The sequence below is a fragment of the Rhinoraja longicauda genome, chromosome 15, assembly GCF_053455715.1.
Source record: "Rhinoraja longicauda isolate Sanriku21f chromosome 15, sRhiLon1.1, whole genome shotgun sequence".
Lineage (NCBI taxonomy): Eukaryota > Metazoa > Chordata > Chondrichthyes > Rajiformes > Arhynchobatidae > Rhinoraja > Rhinoraja longicauda.
In genome coordinates, this window is record NC_135967.1 from 15,997,903 (window position 1) to 16,020,064 (window position 22,162).

At 43.9% G+C, this 22,162-nt stretch overlaps 1 protein-coding gene across 1 annotated transcript in view; it reads right to left on the reverse strand.

Moving 5' to 3' along the window:
* Positions 1-6,628: 6,628 nt before the first annotated feature.
* LOC144600541 (tripeptidyl-peptidase 2-like) overlaps positions 6,629-22,162 on the reverse strand; it is an 88,598-nt gene continuing 73,064 nt past the window's right edge. Inside the window, exons 26-29 of the mRNA XM_078412224.1 lie at positions 20,183-20,313; positions 15,256-15,466; positions 11,689-11,808; positions 6,629-10,006 (exon numbers count right to left, since the gene is read on the reverse strand). Coding sequence (XP_078268350.1) covers positions 9,917-10,006; positions 11,689-11,808; positions 15,256-15,466; positions 20,183-20,313 — 552 coding nt within the window. The 3' untranslated portion in view covers positions 6,629-9,916. The remainder of the gene's footprint in view (positions 10,007-11,688; positions 11,809-15,255; positions 15,467-20,182; positions 20,314-22,162) is intronic.

Consider the following 22,162-nt stretch of genomic DNA (forward strand, 5'->3'; position numbering starts at 1 on the left):
GAGAGTTGTGAATCTGTGGAATTCTTTGCCGCAGAAGGCAATGGAGGCCAATTCACTGGATGTATTCAAGAGAGAGTTAGATATAGGTCTTAAGGCTAATGGAATCAAGGGATATGGGGAGAAAGCAGGAAAAAGGTACTGATTCTGGACAATCAACCATGATCACATTGAATGGTGGTGCTGGCTCAAAGGGCCGAATGGCCTACCCCTGCACCTATATTCTATGCTTCTATCATCTGCTCTCCACAACCTTCAGGGTGGGCAAGTCCAGATATTCATCAACAGTGGGAGTAGATTCAGAAGGATGTTTTTTTATGGTGGTGGGTATACGGAACGAGCTGTCAGAGGAGGTAGTTAAGGCAAATACTCTTAACAACATTTAAAAGACACTTGGACAGGTACATGGATAGTAAATGTTCAGAGGGAGTGGGCCAAATGTGGGAAAATGGGACTAGGTTAGGCTTAGATGGGGCATCTTGGTCGACATGGATGAGTTGGGCTCAAGGGCCTGTTTCCATGCTCTATGACTCCGTCTATGACTGAAGATAGCTGCTGTTCTGTACAAATCACTGGACTAATTGGAGGGCTCTTGGAAAGACATGGCACCAGAACGATTGAATGATGGAATTGATTGAAAGATACAGCATGGAAAAAGGCCCTTCAGCCCACCAAGTCCATGCCGACCATCGATCACCCATACACACTAGTTCTATGTTATTCCACTTTTTTATCCACTCCCAACACACTAGGGGCAATTTACAGAGGGCCAATTAACCTCAAAACTTGCACGTCTTTGAGATGTCGGAGGAAACCAGAGTACCCAGAGGAAACATAGTAAGGGACTGCAGATCTGGTTTAAACCGTGGACCCAAAAAGCTGGAGTATCGCAGCAGGACACGCAACATCTCTGGAGAGAAGGAATGGGTGACGTTTCGGCTCGAAACCCTTCTTCAGTCTGAAGAGGTTACTCCAGTTACTGAGTTACTCCAGCTTTTTTGTCTACCATGGGAGAACGTGCAAACACCACACAAACAGAAGCCTAGATCAGGATCAAACCTGGGTCTCAGTCACAGTGAGACAGCAGCTCTGCCAGCTGCACCACTGTGCCATTTCGATTCAGTTCCTAAATAGTCTGTGATTCCCCGGCATTCGGGCTCATCTGACAAACATTTCTTCCATTACTCCATACAAGTTAATAATTGCCTTTCCAGAATGGCACAGTTTTGCAATATTTACTGCCTCTCTCCAGTCACAGATGTATGTTTAAATCCTGTTTGTTTTGCCAATATTGACTGATATCCCATTGATCAAATAAATAGCAATTGGATTTTCTTCAGGTGAGAGCTCGCTGCTTCCCACTGGTCGAATTGTTTCCAATATGTTGGTGTCCAATGTGCTCAAAGCTTAATCTGAAACCAATCTCAATCTCCTAAATCCACCACTTCTTCAAGTCTGGGTACTTTGTGTTCAAGGTTGGATCCCGAAATGTCTGCTTTTCTACAGAGATGCTGCCTGACCCGCTAGTTACTCCAACATTTTGTGTCAACCAGGGCCAGTATGTTCTCTTCTCGATTTGGAATATCCACATATTGTTTCAGGAAACCGATACATCTCACAAATTCTTCCCTATCTAAGCCTTTAGTTCAGAATAAGTCACAGTCATTATTGGGGAAGCTAGTCATCCACCAAAACAACCTTTTTGCTTTGGCATCTTTTGGTAATCTGTCTGCAAATGCATATGGGGAGAAGACAGGATAATCGGGTTAGGAGGGCAAGATAAGTCAGCCATGGTTGAATGGTGGAGTAGACCTGATGCGCCGAATGGTCTAATTCTGCTCCTATCAAATGAGATGGATTGTTTGGGCGATGAAGATGTATGGGTAGATTGGAACCTGATTTAATGATCGAACAGGTTTGAGGGGTTGAATGGTGTCTTCTTCCTCAATACGCGGTTTCTAATCTTTCACTTTTGCTTTGTATGCTTCTATTGTGTTACCCTCAGGTAAATCAGATCCTATTATACCCAATCACAAACCAAATTAATTATCTGAACATAAGAACATAGATTTGCACGGCACGGAAGCAGGTGGTTTGGCCCAACTCCTCCACGCGACCAAGATGCCCCATTGAAAGTAGTCCCATTTGCATGTGTTTCACCATTTATATTTCTGGACTCCAAGGGCCCTGCAATTCACGGTGAAAGACCTACCTAGGTTTGAGTTTGCAAAATGCAACACCGCACATTTATCTGAATTAAACTGCATTAGCATAACTCTGCCTACTTGCCCAACTGATCAAGATCCTGCTGCAATTCTTCATAACTTTCTTCGCTATCTACGACACCACCTACTTTAGTGTCATCTGCAAACTTGTTAACCTTGTGTTGTATATTCACATCCAAATTGTTGATATAGATGACAAAAGGTATAAAGTTATATTACAGGTGAAGCAGGGAGGATATTTCACTGGCTGGAGGAGGGTCCAGAACCAGGGGTCACAGACTCAGGGTAAGGGATCAGCCATTCAGGAATGAAAGGATTAAGGTAAATGGATGGTTGATAGCCAGCATGGACTCGATGGGCTGCAGAGCCTGTTTCAATGGTACTTTATTGTCATGTGTACTGATGACAATGAAATAATTTTTTGCATACAGTTCAGTGACAATCCTACTATACATTTGGCACAACCATACTAAGTATGAAAGTGTAAGATAATAGACCACACTGAATCAGTACACAAGAGTCGCCACATTTTAGGCACCATCTTTACTTTGGAGATACAGCGCGGAAACAGGCCCTTTGGCCCACCGAGTACGCGCTGACCAGCGATCACCCTGTACACTAACATTATCCTATACACTAGGGACAATTTGCGATTTTTGTACTGTAGCCAATTAATCTACAAACCAATACATCTTTGGAGTATGGAAGGAAACCAGAGCACCCGGAAAAAACACACGTGTTCCACAGGGAGAACGTACAAAGACATAAAATGCTGGAGTAACTCAGTCTGAAGAAGGTTCTCGGCCAGAAACGTCACCTTTTCTCCAGAGAAGCTGCCAGAGATGTTACCCTTGCATTTTTTTTGGCTATCTTCAGTGTAAACCAGCAACTGCAGTTCTTTCCCACACAAGAACGTACAAACAGCACCCGTAGTCAGGATTGACCCTGAATTTTTGGTGCTGTAAGGTACCACTGCACCGCCCCTATGCCTGGATCTTGTACCTTTCAAGTCTGAAATTTAGAAAAAAATGTTACTCTTAACTTGACCACAAAGGCCCGTTGTCCTGATGGCAGCACTGGGCCAAAGTTTAAGGACTGTCTCTCTCTCTCTCTCTGATGACCCTCGTGTCAGCCTACATCCAGTGCAGTGTCCAGACTGGGATCTCAGACTTACATCCGCCAGAGAAAGTGTTGCATGAAGTAACTTCCAAAGTCTGAGTCCTTCCTGCTGTGGAAGATGTCGCGATCAATATTAACAAGCATTAGGGTAAGGGGTCAGAGTATTGAGAACCAGAGGATATATGTTATTGGTTTAAAGTGAGGGGGGGAAAAACTTAATAGGAACCTGAGGGTTAACTTTATTTTACACAAAGGATGGTGGGTGTTGGAACGAGCTGCGGGAGGAGGCAGGTATTATCACAGCACTTAAGAAATATTTAGACAGGTACATGGATAGGACAGGCTTAGAAGGATATGGGCCAAACGCAGGCAGGTGGGACTAGTGTAGATGGGACATGTTGGTCAGTGTGGGTAAGTTGGGCTGAAGGCCCCATTTCCACGCCTTCTGATACGATATTATTATTCATTGCAATAGTTATTACTTGATAGCTGCCACTGCTATTTCTGGGGCTTTATAATATAGCAAAGCTACCCCGAGGCACTTCACAGGCGCATTGCCAACTAAGTCAAAATGACACCAGACCAAGGATACACAAGTGTAAGTGACAAATGGCTGGCTTTCAAATGTAGGTTTTAAGGACTATCTTAAAGAGGCAGAGTGCTTGAAGAGGAATTCCAGGTGATAAAACCTTGGCAGTTGAAGACTTCCCTGGTTTAGCTTAAGGGCCTGTCCCACTTAGGCGATTTTTTAGGCGACTGCCGGCGACTTTCAAAGTCATAACAGATCGCCGAAATTTTCTTTTACCCTATGACAATGACCACGACAATGCCGAGTCAGGTCGAGATTACACCGTCTTCGGAAACATCGCAAAATTCCCACGCTGTCAATACTTCTCCGGCGTCCTAATTTTTGCTGAAATCACTGACAAGTCGGTAAGTACTTGACAGTTTAGAAATATAACATCTTGCCCGGGTTACTTGAAAACCAAGCTTCACGGTAACAAGGCATAAACTGGATTGACTTCCAATTTACTAATAGCAGTATTAAGAAATGTAATTTTAAAAGTGGTTAAATGGATTTTTGTGCGGAGTGTGAGCATTCTTTGAAAATGTACGGGAGATGCATATCTGGTTTCTGGGTTGCACATCTGGGTTGAGAGCCCACTTTAAACGTAATCGCTGATGGCCATAAACATTGCGGAAATTCCCACGCTTACCTGACCGTCAAACTGTCGCCTCCAATCTACCTGTCAAATGTCCTGACGGTAAATAATTGATTAAACACAAGCATTTTGTGGTATCTTCAAATGACTTTACTTAATTTAATATTACGTGCTTCTAAATGCATCTAAGAGAACCTAGCAAACCTGGGGCAGCATGCGACAGCGCCCGCAATAAGCAACGATACCTGGCGACAAGCCAGCTGTCGCCTAGAAATTTCATACCGGTTGATTTCTCAGCGACGCGCCGAGATCCACTACGATTCTTTGAAGACTCCTCACGATCATGCCCGCGACACCCGGCGAACTGTCGGCGACAGCCTAGTTGCCGGCAGTCGCCTTAAAATCACCTAAGTGGGACAGGCCCATTAGTTTATTTATTGTCATGTGAACGGAGATGCAGTGAATGGCTTGTTCTGCATGCTATCCAATATCATACTATGCATGAGTACAATAGATCCACTTCTGGAACAGCATACAAAGTTCATAGTTCATAAGTTATCAGAGCAGAATTAGGCCATTCGGCCCATCAAATCTACTCCGCCATTCAATTATGGCTGATCTTTCCCTCTCAACCCCATTTTCCTGCCTTCTCCCCATAACCCACGACACCTTTACTAAGCTTTTCACTGTACCTCGATATACATGACAATAAAGTAATCAAGCATCTGTCAATATCAGCTGTAAAAATATCATTGATTTGGCCTCCACAGCCATCTGTGGCAATGAATTCCACAAATTCACCACCCTCTGACTAAGGAAATTCCTTCTCTTGCAACTTCCAAGACTCCGATATGTCCGATATGTCCAAGCCCAAGCAGATATGCACGTACATATTTTCTCATATTAAGGCTCAACGTCCTGGCGGCACTGGAAAAGAGTGCTCCTGTCTTCTCTCACATCCCAAATAGATGCATGATGGTAGGTTAATTGGCGTCTGTAAAATGTCCTTGGTGTGTAGACGAGTGGTGAAATTAGAGGCAGAGCAGCTGATGGGAATATGGGGAGAGTAAAACAAGATTAGTGCAGGATTAATATAAATGGGTGCAGGAGAAAAGTGGCATGAACTAATTGATAAGACGTGACGTTTCAGGTCAGGGTCCTTTCTCAGTATTTGCAGTCCAGTCTGAAGAAGGAAGCCTTTTCCCAAGGCAGTGGGAAGAGGTAAGGGCTACCTTCTTACACAGGGGAAATCGAGGTATAAGTTTGAGGGATAAGTGCTGAACTTGACCGAGCCGTTTAGGGCCTTTCTATAAGCTCTTATCAAGGTGGCTCATTACAAGGAGAATGTGGACTCATTATAAGAGGTTGCAGAAGGCGTTTACCAGAGCATTTGCTGGATTGGGTGGTATTAGCTACAAGGTGAGATTGGACAGATTTGGATTGCTTTCTCTAGAACACTAGGGGTTGAGAGGTGACCTGATAGAAGTGTATAAAATTATGAAATGCAGAGGTAGGCTAGTCATAACCTTTTTTTCCCAGGATGAAAATGTCAAAGACTGGAGGGTCTAGATTTAATGGGCAAATTTTAAGTTTTTTTAAAAATAGAGTGGCGGGGGCTTGGAACGTGATGCCAGGGGTGGTGGTAGAGTCAGATACGATAGTAGCATTTAAGATGTTTTTAGATAGGTCCTTGGATATGCAGAGAATGGAGGGATGTGGATCACGTGCAGGCAGAGATTAGTTTAATTTAGGATCATGTTCGGCATGGATATTACGGGCAGTAGGGCCTGTTCCTGTGTTGTATGAGAAGTCCAAAGATTATAAGAACAGTGATAGGTTGCTTGCAAATTGGTGAAAGTACAGAAACCAGATAGTAGAGGTGAACATAGGCTCCTCACATAACTGGTAAGTTCACAGTGCTGTTTCCTGACTTTGGTATTAAGCAGTACTGTCTTCTTTTAGTGTTGGATCTGGATATGTAGGACATAATTTTGATGTTTGGTCATGACATTGAAGAGGGACTCGGATGCTCACCACACCTGGAGAAAGACATACCTTTGCAAAGAGCCACGGTGGTAAGGGGAGTGAGCACACAGAGGGGTCAAATCATACAGTACAGGATAGGATAGATACTTTATTATCACATGACATGTCACAGTGAAATTCTTTGTTTCGCCTATCATACACAAGGTATACAATGAGTCACCATGTAGAGGGTGCCGACAAATGAAGTAAATGAGGAAAATCACAGTGTATGTGTTGGTAGCAAGTGGTAATTTGCAAACGAACCAGAGGCAATATTTGTATTAAAAAAAATAAGGGCCTTGCCTTGGATATGGCAACAGTACTAGGGTGGTTCTTTCAAAAAAACAATAAAGAACAATGGGGACACAACTTGTTGGAGTAACTCGTGAGTGTGAGGAAGGGTCCCGACCTGAAACGCCACCTATCCATGTCCTCCAGAGGTGCTGCCCGACCCCCTGAGTTACTGCAGCACTGTGTGTTCGACATAGAACAATGGGCCCTGGTCTCTCCTGTGCTATTGGTTTCTGAAATACTATTGTGTTTTCTCCAAATTATCAGCTCCAGAGAACAGATACAGAAATCATTCTTTTGTCAAACAATTGATGATTTATTTGGTTTGTCTATTCAGTAAATTTTGCAGATTGCATTATCAGTTTTCAGAAAGTCTATGTGAAGAAGCAGTCTTTCTTAAAATCAGATTTTTTTTCCACCAGTGAGAAACAGACACAGCCAGTGGTTAACCACAGATCGATCACTAATCAAGAAGCACTTATATGCATCTACAAAAGGCCGCTCCAGATCTGAAGGCACAAAGGGAACAATCCTTAATTCCCACAAAAGTATAAACAATATATTTGTCTTATTCGGAAATGATCACATAAAAAGCAACACCATGCAGTTCTTAGATATAATTAAACAGCATTTACATAAATAACGGCTGAAATTATTTTCATATTAAAACCTGCATTGCACAACAAAAGCAACTTAAAAATATTTATCCAATTTAGTGGAGGACGAAGGGTGGTTTCACTGGTTGATGTGTTGTCCCATGACTCAGATAGCTATTGAGATTTCCTGTCCGACCATACCCTAACATCAACATCACCCATCCGTGCCCACACTGCAATCAAGTGCGGGGCTCCAGTGTCTGCATCGTCAGCCATTCAAGACCCACAGAAAGGACCCACCAGGAGGACAATCACACTGGACTTTGAGTGATCACCGATGATGACTAAAGCTGGTGCATCAGAGAATGTAGCGTTCCAATAATGCTGTGTCTCCTCAAACCTGAGGGAACCTGGGAAGGACGGAGAAACCAGGGGAGAAGGGAAGAATTTGAATTGCGTGTGTGACCAGGGAAGGCAAATTTGAAACTGCAATGTGACAGTGGGAGGGGGAACGATACTGCAGGATTGGTGCTGTTCCACGCATTGTCAGTACACAACATGCTGGAGGAACTCAGCAGGTCAGGCAGCATCTATGAGGAGACTGGGTAAGCAATGATTTGGGTCAGACACCTTCTTCAAAGTCTGAAGGATCCCAACCCAAAACGTAACCTGTCCATTCACTCCAGCACTTTGTGTTTTGCTGCAGATTCCAACATCTGCAATTCTTTTTTTGTACACACATTGTTATTACTTATTTCACAATGCTTATTTGTTGTGTGGGTGTAAGGGTCACCAGCAAAGCCACTGCTCTGGCTCCAGTGAATATTTTGTTGGTCAGCTTTGGAGACGAGCGTCAATAAATTGTTGTGGTTGTGTAGTCGGATATGGACCAAATCGGCAGCAGTGAAAAAGCTGGATTGTTAACAATAATCTGACAGCTTCATGGTCACTTTTACTGATGTTCCCAGGACAAAATGGCCAAATAAGTGTGGCACAGGAAGTGACAACTGTCTGGGCACCAGGCTGACTCAAGCACCCAGGAGAAGTTCTGGAGCCAGGCACAACAATTGTTATGTTGCATTCGAGAGAAAATTTTCTTTTCAACAGTGAAATTACCCACAGGGTTTTGTAATTGAATTTCTTGCATTACGGTTTACAAAAAGATGAAGGAAAAACGATGAAATATTTCCCCACCACATCACAACAGTAATTGAAAGTTTTCAGACACAATGAACTACAGATGCTGTCTTACAAAACAAAAAAAAGACAAGGTGCTGAAGTAGCTCAGCAGATCAGGCAGCATCTCTAGAGGACATGAATATGACATTTCAGGTCAGGACCCTTCTTCAGACAGTTCGAAGAAGGGTCTCAACCTGAAACGTCACTTCTCCATGTCCTCCAGAGATGCTACCTGACCCGTTACTTCAGATTTCTGCAGAAGGATCTCGACCCAAAATGTCAACTGTCCATTACCAATACTGATGCTGCCTGGCCTGCCAAGTTACTTCAGCACTTTGTGTCTTTTTTAATTGACATTTTTCAGATTGAGATATATTTTTGATGGGCAAAGGTTATTAAGGATCAACAAAGGCAATCACAAGATCAATGCTCAATAAATGTTCCACCAAGTTCCAGGGCTGGGTTGTCTCTCCTGACCGTCGCTAACTGGTCAGCTCTCACCTTTTTAGACGTTAGACATACAGCACGGAAACAGGCCCTTTGCCTCACTGAGTCTGCGCTGTCCAATGATCACCATTGTACAACAGCACCATCCTGCACACCAGGGACAATTTCCAAAAGCTAATTAACCTAAAAAGCTGTACATCTGGAGTGTTGGAGTTGGAGTAAACTGGAGCACCTGGAGAAAACGCACGTGGTCACAGGGAGAATGTACAAACTCCGTACGGACAGCACTAGTAGTCAGTTTCAAACCCAGGTGTCCGGCGCTGTAAGGCAGCAGCTCTACCTCTGCGTTACTGTACCGCCTCCAGCTGATGTGAGCCTCTGGCCACACTATGGAGGGCCACCTCAATCTCATGGGCTCCACCTACATCAGACCAATGCTATCTTTGGATGAAATAGCTTGCTGAGCCTCCAAGCCCAAACGGAATGGAGAGCTTGAAGTTCAATGGGAAGGAGAAAGTAAGGCATGGGGAAATGTATTGGGTTTGAAGGGAGATTGCAACTGTGGGGAGACCATCGAGTTCAGCCACGCTGGAAGAGACGCCTCAGCATTTCCACTGCAATGGATCGTGAAACACACAGTCCTGACTTCAGTCACCATGTGAGGAGATGCCTCGAGAACTAGCAAACAAGACCTGAAGACTTTACAACACCAACCAATAATACCTCAACAGTCCGATCAATATTTTTTATATATATAAAAAGGAGACAGATGAAAATAACTCAAATGCAAAGTTCCTACATCATCTGTCAGGGTTTGCCCACACCAATCCTGAGTAAACATGCACTCAGCAGGTCTTCTTTCCACGGACAACGCTTAGAATGGGACGTAATCCGGGGGAAACATCACCAACAGAGAATTCTCGTAGAGAGAGGCACAGTGCTCCCATCGCAGGGACCTCAGCAACTGAAAGAGAAAACATGTCAGATGATACCACAATCTCTCGATGCTTTCAGTAAAGTCATGAATAAATTCCCAACTCTAACACTTTTTAAACACTTTAAAAAATATATATACAGTCTCGTGTGAAGCTACCCATAGGTGCAGTACATGGCATAGTGAAGGGCAGCACAGGGGCAAATTGTAGTAGGTAGATAAATTTAGTCGGTAAATTGGCTTTGGTTAAATTGTAAATTGTCCAGGATGGGTAGGAAAGAACTGCAGATGCTGGTTTAAATCGAAGGTAGACATAAAATGCTGGCGTAACTCAGTGGGACAGGAATGGGTGACGTTTCGAGTCGAAGCCCCTTAAATTGCGGATAGTGCTAGTGTAAGGGGTGATCGCTGGTCGGCATAGATTCGATGGGCTGAAGGGCCTGTTTTTGCACTGTATCTCTAGACAGTCTAAATTGATGTCTCAGAGCTGGAAACAATTTGAGAGGGGGAATCCTAGAGCTGTGGCCAGTGTCTCAGCCCATGCTCCCATCGTGAAGGCAGAGGCTGGGATTACTACAGCATACGCAGCAGCTTGGACCATTACAGAAACACCTCATACCTGACACCAATCCCACCTCCCCCAACCCCATCCAGCCCCTCCCACGACCTCCCCACCCAGAGTCCAATCTCTCCCTCCCCACCCAAGAGATGTGCAGAACGATTTTTTTTAAACATACAAAGAGTTGAGAAATGTAGCCTTTCGGCCCGCCAAGTCCACGCTAACCATCAATCACCTGTTTCCACTAGTTCTATGTTATCCCACTTTGTAAATTGCCTCTAGTGTGTAGGGAGTGGATGCCAGAGGCCATTTAATCTACAAACCCGCATGTCATTGGGATGTGATAGAAAATGGAGCACCCGGAGAGAACCCACGAGGTCACAGGGAGAATGTGCTAACTCCACGTAGGTAGCACTCGAGGTCAGAATCAAACCTGGGTCTCTGGGGCTGTGAGGCAACAGCTCTATCAACTGCCCCACCCAAGTGGTGGGTGCCTGGAACTTATAGCTAGGGGTAGCAGTGGAGGCCAATAAGGCTTTTAGATAGGGACTTGGATATGTAGGGAATGGAAGGATATGGATCACATGCAGGCAGAGGAGATTGTTTAACGTGGCATCATGTTTGGCATAGACATTGTGGGCTGAAGGTCCTGTTCCTGTGCTGTACTGTTCAATGTTCTGTATTTCTAAAGTACAGGGTCAAAATCATTGCTCACTGACCAAATTGCCTTGACCCTTTATCACTTCAGAAAGATTACCCTGAACTCTCAGGATACCCCCAGTTCCCACACCCTCCTTGCTACACAGGGGGAGTGAGTGGCCGACTTGTTTGTGGGAATATGTAGAACACAAAGTGCTGGAGTAGGTCAGTGGGTCAGGTAGCGTCACTGGAGGACATGGACAAGCCCATGTTTCCGGTTGAGACCCATTTCCCGACACGAAACGTCACCTATCCATGATCTCCAGAGATGCTGCTTGATCCCCTGAGTTACTCCAACACGCCAGTTCCACGCAAGATTCCAGCATCTGCAGTTCCTTGTATCTACTCGTTTGTGTGAATGTTGTGTGGATGATGTGGACTGGCTGCACTGTGCGGAGTGAGCCTGGATCAGCCTGCCTTTGCTCACTTCAGAGGAAAGGACGTTTGTACCAACCTGAATACAGTTGTTCCAGTTTTCCTGACTCGGCTTATTTTCAATAATTTTGGTAGCAAACTTCAAAGCACGTCCAAAATGTTGTTTCACCAAAGCATGCTTGTACGCAAATGTTAATGCCTGTAAACGGAAATACAAATAAGGACAATACAAACACCAAAACCACTGCACAAAATGCACCTAAATGGATGCCTTCCCCAGTAATCTAGCTGTTTTTCTGCACAGAATAAAATGAAAACAATTAAAGAGGAATGCAATGAATGTAAACAGTTAAGCCGCAAACTTCCATCACCAAGATTCTCGAAATAGTGACGTACAAATGGTCTGGAGAAGGGTCCCGACCCGAAACATCACCTATCCTTTTTCTCCAGAGATGCTGCCTGACCTGCTGAGTTACTCCAGCACTTTTTGTCTATCTTTGGTATAAACCAACATCTGCAGTTCTTTAAGGGTTGTCAGCGTATACGTGCAAGGCTGATGTTCCTGCAGCCGCAGATGGGTCACAGTCTCAAAATAAGGTGCCAGTCATTTCAGGATAGGGAGATGAAAAAACGTCTTCACCTAGACTAGCAAACCTTTAGAATTCTGTACCCAAGAGGCTGTGGAGGTTCAGATACTGAGTATTTCGTTGCTGGAGGTTGAGGGGTGACTTGATAGGAATATATAAGAATGTGAGGGGCATAGATAGAGTAAATAGTCAAAACCTTTATCCCATGGTAAGGGTACTAAAAACAAGAGGACATAGTGTTAAGGTGGGAGGAGTTTTAAAAGGGATTTGAGGGGCAAGTTTTTTTCCACTCATACAGAGAGGATGATATCAGGATCTCGCTACCAGAAGAGGTGGTGGAATCAGATACCGTCACTATGTTTAAGAGATATTCAGACATGCGTTTGAATCGGAAAAGCAAAGAGAAATAGGGACCTATTGCAGGCAAATGGGTTTGGTGTGGTTGTGGTGTGCCGAAGGGGCCGTTTCCGTGCTGTACAGTATAACTTTATTTAAGATTGAGATTGATAGATTTTTTACATAAAGGGAATGAAAGGATATAGAGTTAGTACAAGAATGTGACCCGAGCCAAAATATCCACCATGACCCAGAAGCCTGGAGTCCCACACACCAGGTTCAGGAACAGCTATTTTCCTACAAGCATCAGGTCTTGAACCGACCTGCATAACTCTAATCCTATCTCAGCAACTGAACACTATAATCCTCTTACACTACCATGGACTCATTGTTTCCCAAGTATGGTTTTGCACTAATGGCTTGCTGTTCACAAAGTCTTTCTTTTGGAAATTTCATGTATAACTTATATATGATTTCTGTTTCTTTGTGTGTTGGCTGAATATATGTGCCTGTGATGCTATTGCAAACAAGATCTTCATTGTACCATACTTGGGCATCTGACAATATTCTAGACTTGACTTGATTTTATTGAGTGCTGGAACAGGCTGGAGTAACTGAATGGTCTATTCCTGCTTCTATTTCTTATGTTTTTATGTGAAACAAATCTATCGCGGCTATTTAGACAAATGTGGCAGCTGTTTTTCACCTAAAAAGATTCCAAGAGCACAGAAGGAGATTACCATTTAACTGTTTTTGGTGTGATAGGAGAGATTTATGTTTCAAGACCCTAACAGGTTTTGAATATAAAATAGAAAGTTGGGCAGGAGACAAGGCAGGGGGGGGGGGGGGGGGGGGGGGGGGGAAGGGAAAACAAAAATCAGCTTTGAATCATATGTTTGTTTTCCTCAGGATATCTCCAGGTGCTAATCCAGGGTTATTGTTGTATGATTAGAAGTTTGCTGCCTCCTTCCAACATAAATGAAATAATGTCGTCTGCAGACACGAGATAAGGCAGATGCTGGAATCTGAAGCAAAAATATCTGCTGTATCTATTGGCTCAAGCAGGGCTCAGAGCTTCAAGCAGCATCGCAGAGGCAAAGGCCATGATATAGGAGCAGAATTAGGCCATTCGGCCCATCGAGTCTGCCACACTATTTGATCATGGCTGATCTATTTGTTCCTCTCAATCCCATTCTCCTGAACCTGTCAATTTCTGCATCAAAAATACTTAATGAAAACCTCCACTGCTGTCTGTGGCAATGAATCCCACTGATTAACCCCCCTTCGGCAAAAGAAATTCCTTCTCACTTCCATTCTAAAGCTATGTCGTTTGATTCCGAGGCTGTGGCCTCTGGTCCTAGACTCTCCCACTACTGGAAACATCCTCTCCACATCCACTTTATCTAGGCCTGCCAAAGGATGTTTAACAAGATCCTGATTCAGGATTTAATTGATAAGAGCGTGGCACAAAACAGCACAGGAAAAGGCCCTTTGACCCACAATGCTAGTGGGGGTCACAATTTATTTGATCAATTTTGAATCGAGAATTGGAACTACAGATTTGAATATGGGTGTAGTTAATATGTGACATCATTCAACAAACCATTAATGAAACTATTTTTCTTCAGGACGTTCAATTGATGGGTGAGAGGAGGTGCATTTTAGTGGGCAGGGGTATTCTGGAAGAATGATGTACTAATAGTACAACTCCATGTAGAGTAGTTCACAGGCTAACCAAGCTAGAGAAATGCAACTAAATATGGGTTTGATTGCACAGGGTTAGAAATGAAAAGCAGAGAGCTTATGTTGAACTTGCACTGAACCCTGCTTTGTGCACTGCGGTGTGTTCTAGCTTTTAGATCGTAAAACAGACAAAAACACTTTGGAGGAGGCGTTAGAACGTTTTACAAGAAAGGCTGATACCACAATTTAAACTTTGTCTTGTATTAGGTAGATAGACGAGGCTGGGTTTTTTTGGGGATAAAAGAATTGTTGTAACTTGAGAGCATCTAAAAAAATTGAATTGATACAGCATGGAAACAGGCCTTCAGCTCACTGCGTCCATGCCGACCATCGATCGCCCATTCACACTGGTTCTACATTATCCCACTTTTGCATCCACTTCCTAAACAAGGTTGGTATGGATCAGCACAAGTACACGAGAATGGAGGTATTGCAGCAAGTGGATGGGTTTTGCATGTACTCCCTGTGACGGTTTGAAACCTTCCCCCCACATGCCAAAGACATGTGGGTTGGTAGTTTAATTGTATAGGCGAGTGGTAGAATCCGAGGGGAAGGGGGATTGAGGGGAGTGGAGAAGAACAGGTTACAGAAAAACTTCATGGGGAATGAGACTGCTTTGTGAGCTGGCACAGACTTGACGGGCTGAATGGTCTCCTATGCCGTAAGAAAATCTGTGCATTGTAACAGGCTTTATGGGCAATTCTGGTCACTGTACATAGGAAGGGTGTACAAAGTGCTGAAGTAACTCACTGGTCAGGCAGCATCTCTGGAAGTGGTAAGTGTTTCAGTGTGTATTCCACAGAATGATGCAAATAACAAAGGAGCTAGTCAGTGGAAAAGATGCAGTTGGATGGGGCTATTTTTACTGGGAAAGATGCAAACTGCTGGGAGTAACTGAGCAGGTCAAAAACACGAGAAGTGAGCACTTTGAAACACACAGCTGCACAGGGTAGATGCCAAGTTTGCAATACCTTATTTACCTTAGTGTCTGTGAGATCGATCCACTTCAGGACATCATGGAAAGTTTCCGTCAGGCTCTGGGATAGGTCACCTGACCCATCCTCGCGCTCACTAACTGATTGGATTGAAGCTACTTCACTCTGCGACTGGTCTTGAAGAAATGCATCAGCCAGAGCACATCCTTTCAGGCAGAGGGCTTCGATCAATGCTGACTTCTGCTTCTCCATATTACTGAAATCAGGAGAATGACAGTCTAAGTCCACAGCTGTTTATTGCAGAATTAATGGTATCAGGAACAAATTAACCAATAACCAGGTTGAACAAACATTTGAAGAAGGGTCTCGAACCGAAATATCACCATGTTCTGCAGAGATGCTGCCTGACCTGCTGCGTTGCTCCAGAACTTGTGTCCTTATGTAGTAATCAGCATCTGAAGTTCCTTATTTCTACGGAACAATTGTATTTGCATCACATTCATGCATCTTGTCTAGTAAGCCTAACTCAATAATACGTAATACTCCCTTCCCCCAGCCTGAGCACACACATTTCCCCCATCTTCCAACTCTTTCCCCCCCACCCCCTTCAACCTACTCATTTCTCCCCCTTCAAACATCCATCTCTCTTTTATCTCCCCTCTTTTCCCTCCCCATCCCTGTCCACCATAACTCTCCCTCCAGCTTTATAATTCACTCCTCTCAACTCCTTATCCGACACCCTTCGTCTCCTTTACCTTTCGCAGTACTTACTCCACCCATCCGCCAATCACCCCCCCCCCCCCCCTCCTGTATCTGCCTATCACTTGCCAGGCTATGCCCCTCCCCATCTTTCTTTTCCAGCTTTCTCCCTGCCCAAAATGTCATCTGTCCATTCCCTCCACAGATGCAGACTGGCCTTGCTGAGCTCGTTCAGCACTTTGTATTCTGCTGAATCCAAATTTGTGCTGGAAGTAACTGCAGATGCCAATTTATACCAAAGATAGACACAAAATGCTGGAGTAACTCAAGTGGTTCAGGCGGCATCTTGGGAGAAAAGGAATAGATGACAGAATCTGAAGAGGTGCTCCGATCTGAAACATCACCTATTCCTTTTCTCCAGAGAAGCTGCCTGACCCGCTGAGTTACTCCAGCACTTTGCACCCATCAGCGCTGTTTGCCGATGTACATTGACTGGATGGACCAACTCTTTCCCAGCTCCATAAATCCCCCAGTTTTACAAACCTCAGATCTCTCCAGTCCTCCATTGTCGACACATTGGAAATTCCTTATTTTAACTATTTGTCAATTCTTAGGTCCCAAGCTCTGGAATTCCATCTGTGAACCTCTCTGACTCCCCTTTCCTTTAAAACCAACCTCCTTGATCAAGGTTTTGACTACCCAGTTTGATGTTCCCAAACAGCAATCAGTTCTAAAATGAGTTTGATAATTGGTCTAGTGTAACACTGTACAAATGTTTATTTTGCTTAAAGTGCAATAAAAATACACTGTTGATGTAAGACGTTAATCACGCCACAAGGTTTGATAAGGGCACTTGGTGTATGCACCAGTTTTGGATATCTGCAGGTGTCAATTAACATGGGGGTAATTTACACCACAAATCATGAATCAAATTGGATGGATTTTTAAAAAAAATAAGGCCGATTTACCAGTCTGGAAATGCTCAGAAGGATAGTGACAGATTAGGTGAGAGAGGTACGCGGGGGAGGGGGTGGAGTGTGACATGGCGTATATAGTAAAATAGCGAAACATCCACTCGAGATTAAAGAAAGGAAAATCAAAATATTTTCTTGATATTCTTGAGTCAGGAAGTCATGGTGCACCTTTCTAGGACTTCAGTGAGGCTGCATTTGGAGTATTGCATGCAGTTCTGCTCAGCCCATTTTATGAAGGATTTAGAGAGGGTGGAGAAGAGGTTTACCAAAATGATGCCTGGATTAGAGGATATTAGCTGGAAGGAGAGGCTGGACAAACTTCGATTATTATCTCTGGCAATTCAGTGGTCAGTGTCAGGGTTTTTTTTTTTAACGCGAAGGATGGTGGGTGCCTGGAACCCGCTGCCAGGGTTGGCGGTGGAGGCAGATAAGATAATGGCATTTCAATGGCTTTTAGATAGGCACATGGATGTTTACGAGGCCAAGACTCGAGGGTATGAACTGTAGGCAGAGGTTGGGCTTCATTCCTTGGAGGCTGAGCAGTGATCTTACAGAGATGTAAAAAATCATGAGGGGGACAGAGGTTGAATGCATGCAGTCCTTTTCCTAGGATAGAGGAATCAATAACCAGAAGACATAGGTTTAAGGAGAGAGGAAAAAGATTAAATAAGAACTTGAGGGGTATGAAACCTGAATGAAAAAAGAAACCTTTTGTTTAAAAGGTTAAAAGTAATGTACATATGATTAATTGGCTACCGTTCTGCAGCTTGTACATTCTGTGTGCATATACAAATACACATGGTCACAGAGGAAGGCTACATTGATGTTACTCCCAGGGCTATGTGACAAGAGCTCAGAAGATTGTGTAAAACCAAAGTTGATCTGTTAAAGCCAGTAAACTAAAAGGAGGGAAATAGTGGACACTGAATGAGAAAAAAAAAATTATGATTATACCATGTCTCAGAATAGCTGCATAAAAAATTCAACAATGCATGAAACGTAATGCATTTATGAGACAAATGAGTGCAATTACATGGATCAAGGGACGGTAAAAGATTTATAAAAACCTTTCTTGTCCACACCAATTCCCTGCAGATGTCACTGTTGCAAATAACAGGTAAACATGTTTGTAAAGACAAAGAAAAGGTTGCAAAGCCTCCTAATCTTGCCCTGCCATTGTTTGGCACCAGGGCTGAGTAGCTGAACTCTGCTTTCCCACTCTTCCCCTACATCTCTCGATGGATGTGGAGGGGAGGTTTCCACGAGTGGGAGTGTCTCGGACCAGAGTACAGCCTCAGAATAAAAAGATATATCTTCAAAAGGGAGAAGGGGATGAATTTCTTCAGCCAGAGGGTAGTGAATCTATGGAATTCATTGCCACAGACAGCTGTGGAGACCAGGTCAGAGAGTGGACACACTCCATCAGTCTGATGAAGAGTCCTAACCCAAAACATCATCTGTCCATTCCCTCCACAGATACTGTCTAACCTGCTGAGTTCCTCCAGCACTTTGTGTTTTGTAACAGCTGAAGACTACTTGCTCCATGTGATCTCCTTAACCAGAACAAAGATGAATTCCCTAGTATCACTAAGGGCACCTGCATTTTACCTCTATCAGGTGATTGTGGAAGGTTTAGCTTCGTTTAGAAATACAGCATGGAAGCAGGCCCTTTGGCCCACTGAGTCCATGCCGACCATCGATCACCCGTTCACACTAGTTCTATGCTATCCCACTTTCTCATTCACTCCACACACTATTATTTGAGGTAATTATTTTAGAGGCAATTAACCTACAAACCCACACATCTTTGGAATGTGGGAGGAAACTTTGAGGACATTTTGGGGGAAAAGAGGTTCTTAGAGGAAGTTAATAGTAGGATAGGGACGCTGTAGATGTTGTTTACCTAGATTTTCAGAAGGTCTTCGATAAGGTGCCGCACGTCAGGCTGCTAGGGAAGATGGAAGCCGATGACATTAAAGGGAAGATATTGGCATGGATAGTGGGTTGACTGGATGGTAGAAGGCAAAGAGTTGCAATCAAAGGCGCTTTTTCAGGTTGGCTGAAGCTGTTTCTTTTCACTTTGTATATTAATGATTGAAAGCTTTGTGACCAAATTTGCAGATGATGCTAAGATAGGTGAAGGGGCAGGCAGTGTAGAGGAAGCAAGGACTCTGGGCAGAGAAGTGGCAGATGAAATTCAGTGTATTAAAGTGCGGAGTCATGCATTTTGATAATAAGAATAAAGACGTAGATTATTTTCTAAATGGAGAGCGAATCCAGAAATCGGAGGCGCCATGGGACTTGGGAGTGCTGGTGCAGGACTCCCAAAAAGTTAATTTGCAAGTCGAATCAGTAGTAAGGAAGGCAAATTCACTGCTAGCATTTATATCAAGAGGAGTGGAATACCAAAGCAGAGATGAAATGCTGAGGATCAATTAGGCGCTGGTCAGTCCGCATTTGTAGCACTGTGAGCAAATTTGGGCCCATATCTGAGGAAAGATATGCTGGATCTGGAGTGGGTCCAGAGGAGATTTATAAGAATGATTCCAGGAATGAGTGGGTGAGCATATGATGAGTGCTTAACATCACTGGGCCTCTACTTGCTGGAATTTAGAAGGTTGAGAGGGGACCTCATTGAAACTTACAGAATAATGAAAGGCATAGAGTCGATGTGGAAAGGATGTTTCCACTGGTGAGAGAGAGTCTAGGACAAGAGATCATCGCGTCAGAATTAAAGGGTGCCCTTTTAGAAAGGTGAGGAGGAACTTCTTTAGTCACAGGGTAGTTAATCTGTGGAACTCATTGCTACTAACCACAGAGGGCTGTGGAGGCCAAGTCAGTGGATATTTTCAAGGCAGAGATAGACAAATTCTTGATTAGAACGGGTGTCAAGGGTTATGGGGAGAAGGGAGGAAATTAGGATTAGGAGGCAGAGATCAGCCATGATTGAATGGCAGAGTAGACGCGATGGGCCGAATGGCTTAATTGTACTCCAATAACTTGTGAACTTGTAAACTTGTGAAACAGGGGCACCCAAAGTCATAGGGAAAACGTACAAACTCCGTACAGATAGCACCTATAGTCAGAATCAACCCCGGAACTCTGGTTCAAGGCAACAACTCTACCGCTGCAACACGTTAGGTGTCGGAAGGATGATGGTTGGTAAACAGTGTCCCAACGTGGGGCACTGGACTATCGTGAAGTGTGTGATAAACTCCGCCGCCAGGCTGCTCTAAACTACCCAGCTTTTCATTCGTTTGCACTTGGGCCAACAGACACCCACACATTTGGGAGAGTACCTTTTGATAGCCACAGCGTCTGGTCTTAGGTCAGTCTTCATAGCCAGGTTGCTCACCAAGGAACTCTGGTCAATGTGAGAGATAACCACGTTGGCCGTTTTAATAATCTCATCGAGTCTCTTCAGCCGTTCCTAGGAACAGAGAGCAAATCGTCAACAGTTCATGAACATTCCTGGTAAATCAAATTCAGCTACAAAACAGGACAGAAATGTTACACATTGCCAGAGACCCAGGTCAAGAGTCAAGAGCGCTTGACATATGTCCTAGGTAGAACAATGAAATTCTAACATGCAGCCGCACGCATGTAAACATAGTACACTGTAAACAATATAATAAACAAGGGGGAAAAAAAGTACATATATACACATGTGTACACACGTACACATAAAAACAAACGATAATAATGCAAAGAGACAAAACTAATGCCCCCAAGTCTATGTAGTTCAGAGCTTATTTGGAGGTTGTAGTGTTCAATAGCCTGGGGGCTGCAGGGAAGAAGCTGTCCTGAACCTGGACGTTACAGTTTTCAGGCTCCAGTACCTTCTTCCTGATGGAAGCAGTGAAATGAGTGTGTGGCCGGGGTGGTGTGGGTCTCTGATGATCCTGGCTGCCTTTTTGAGGCAGCGGCGCCTGTAAATCCCTTCGATGGTGGGTCAGGTTCAATCCTGACCTCGGGTGCTGTCTGTGTGAGGTTTGCACGTTGTTCCTGACCGAAAGGGTTTTCTCCGGGTGCTCCGGTTTCCTCCCGCATCCCAAAGACGTACGGGTTTGTTGGTTAATCGGTCTCTGTAAATTGCCCCAGTGTGTAGGCAGTGGATGAGCACGTGGGATAACAAAGAACTAATGTGAACAGGTGATCAATGGTTGGCGTGGATACGGTGCAGTATGTTTCCTTACTGTATCCCAATGCTAAACTAAGCTAAGAAATAGTTATACCATAATCCAAACGTTTCAAAAAAAGCTCCATCCTTACTTGCTTTGTGGTCTGTATGGAACTCCAGCCCCACCGGTTTGATTGGATGGCTGTCCGTTGAACCACACCATCTTAAGAAACATAGAAAATAGGTGCAGGAGGAGGCCATTCGGCCCTTTGAGCCAGCACCGCAATATGCATCTTGATGCATAGTTCTGTGGAATCGCTATACAAGACTCATCAGTGCCTCCTCAAGGCAAAGTAAATCCAGGCTTGCAGCCGATATTCAAATCCCAGAAGTGTGATATCATACAGCGCTGAGGGAGGCCCTTCAGCCCATCATGCCTGTGATACCTCTCTGAAAGAACTATAAGTTAATACAAAAAATTAACTACTGGAGGAAGTCAGCGAGTCAGGTCAGGCAGCATCTGTGGAGGGATGATGTTTCAGGTCAGGACCTTCTCCAGTTCATTGTTTTTTGCTCATGAGTCCAGCATCTACAGTTTTTTGTTCCTCTATCACTTAATACCACTCTCCTCTCTATCCATACAACCCTAAATATTCTTCTTTTACAAGAAATGATCCAGTTCTTTTTGGAAAATTACCCTGAAATCAGTCCTCATTGGCTTTTCAGATAGTGCATTCTAAACCAATCAAAAATTCAAGTTACCGACATTTCTGTCACTGGAAACAATTATCCTAATATTGTCTTGTTAAAATTACATGTAATTTTAAACGCCTTCACTAATTCTACTCTTAACATTCCCTGTTTATAGACAAAACAACTCCAGATGCAGCATTTAATGGAAGCTCATCACCCTCTGGCAAATGTTCGCCGCATCCCCTCCAATGCTTCGACATCCTCTCTGAAGTTTGGGGCCCAGAATTAGCAACGAGACCCACAGGTGATTTGTGGCTTTGAATACTTTTTTTAATGTTCGAATTAATGCACAGCCAAAAACAAGAGAAAAGTAACCCTTGGCTGAGAGAACTGGGGAAGCAACCGGGAACTTCGATCCTTCGAAGTGTTCAGAATGATGATGGAGTCAATGAAAGTTACAACAAAA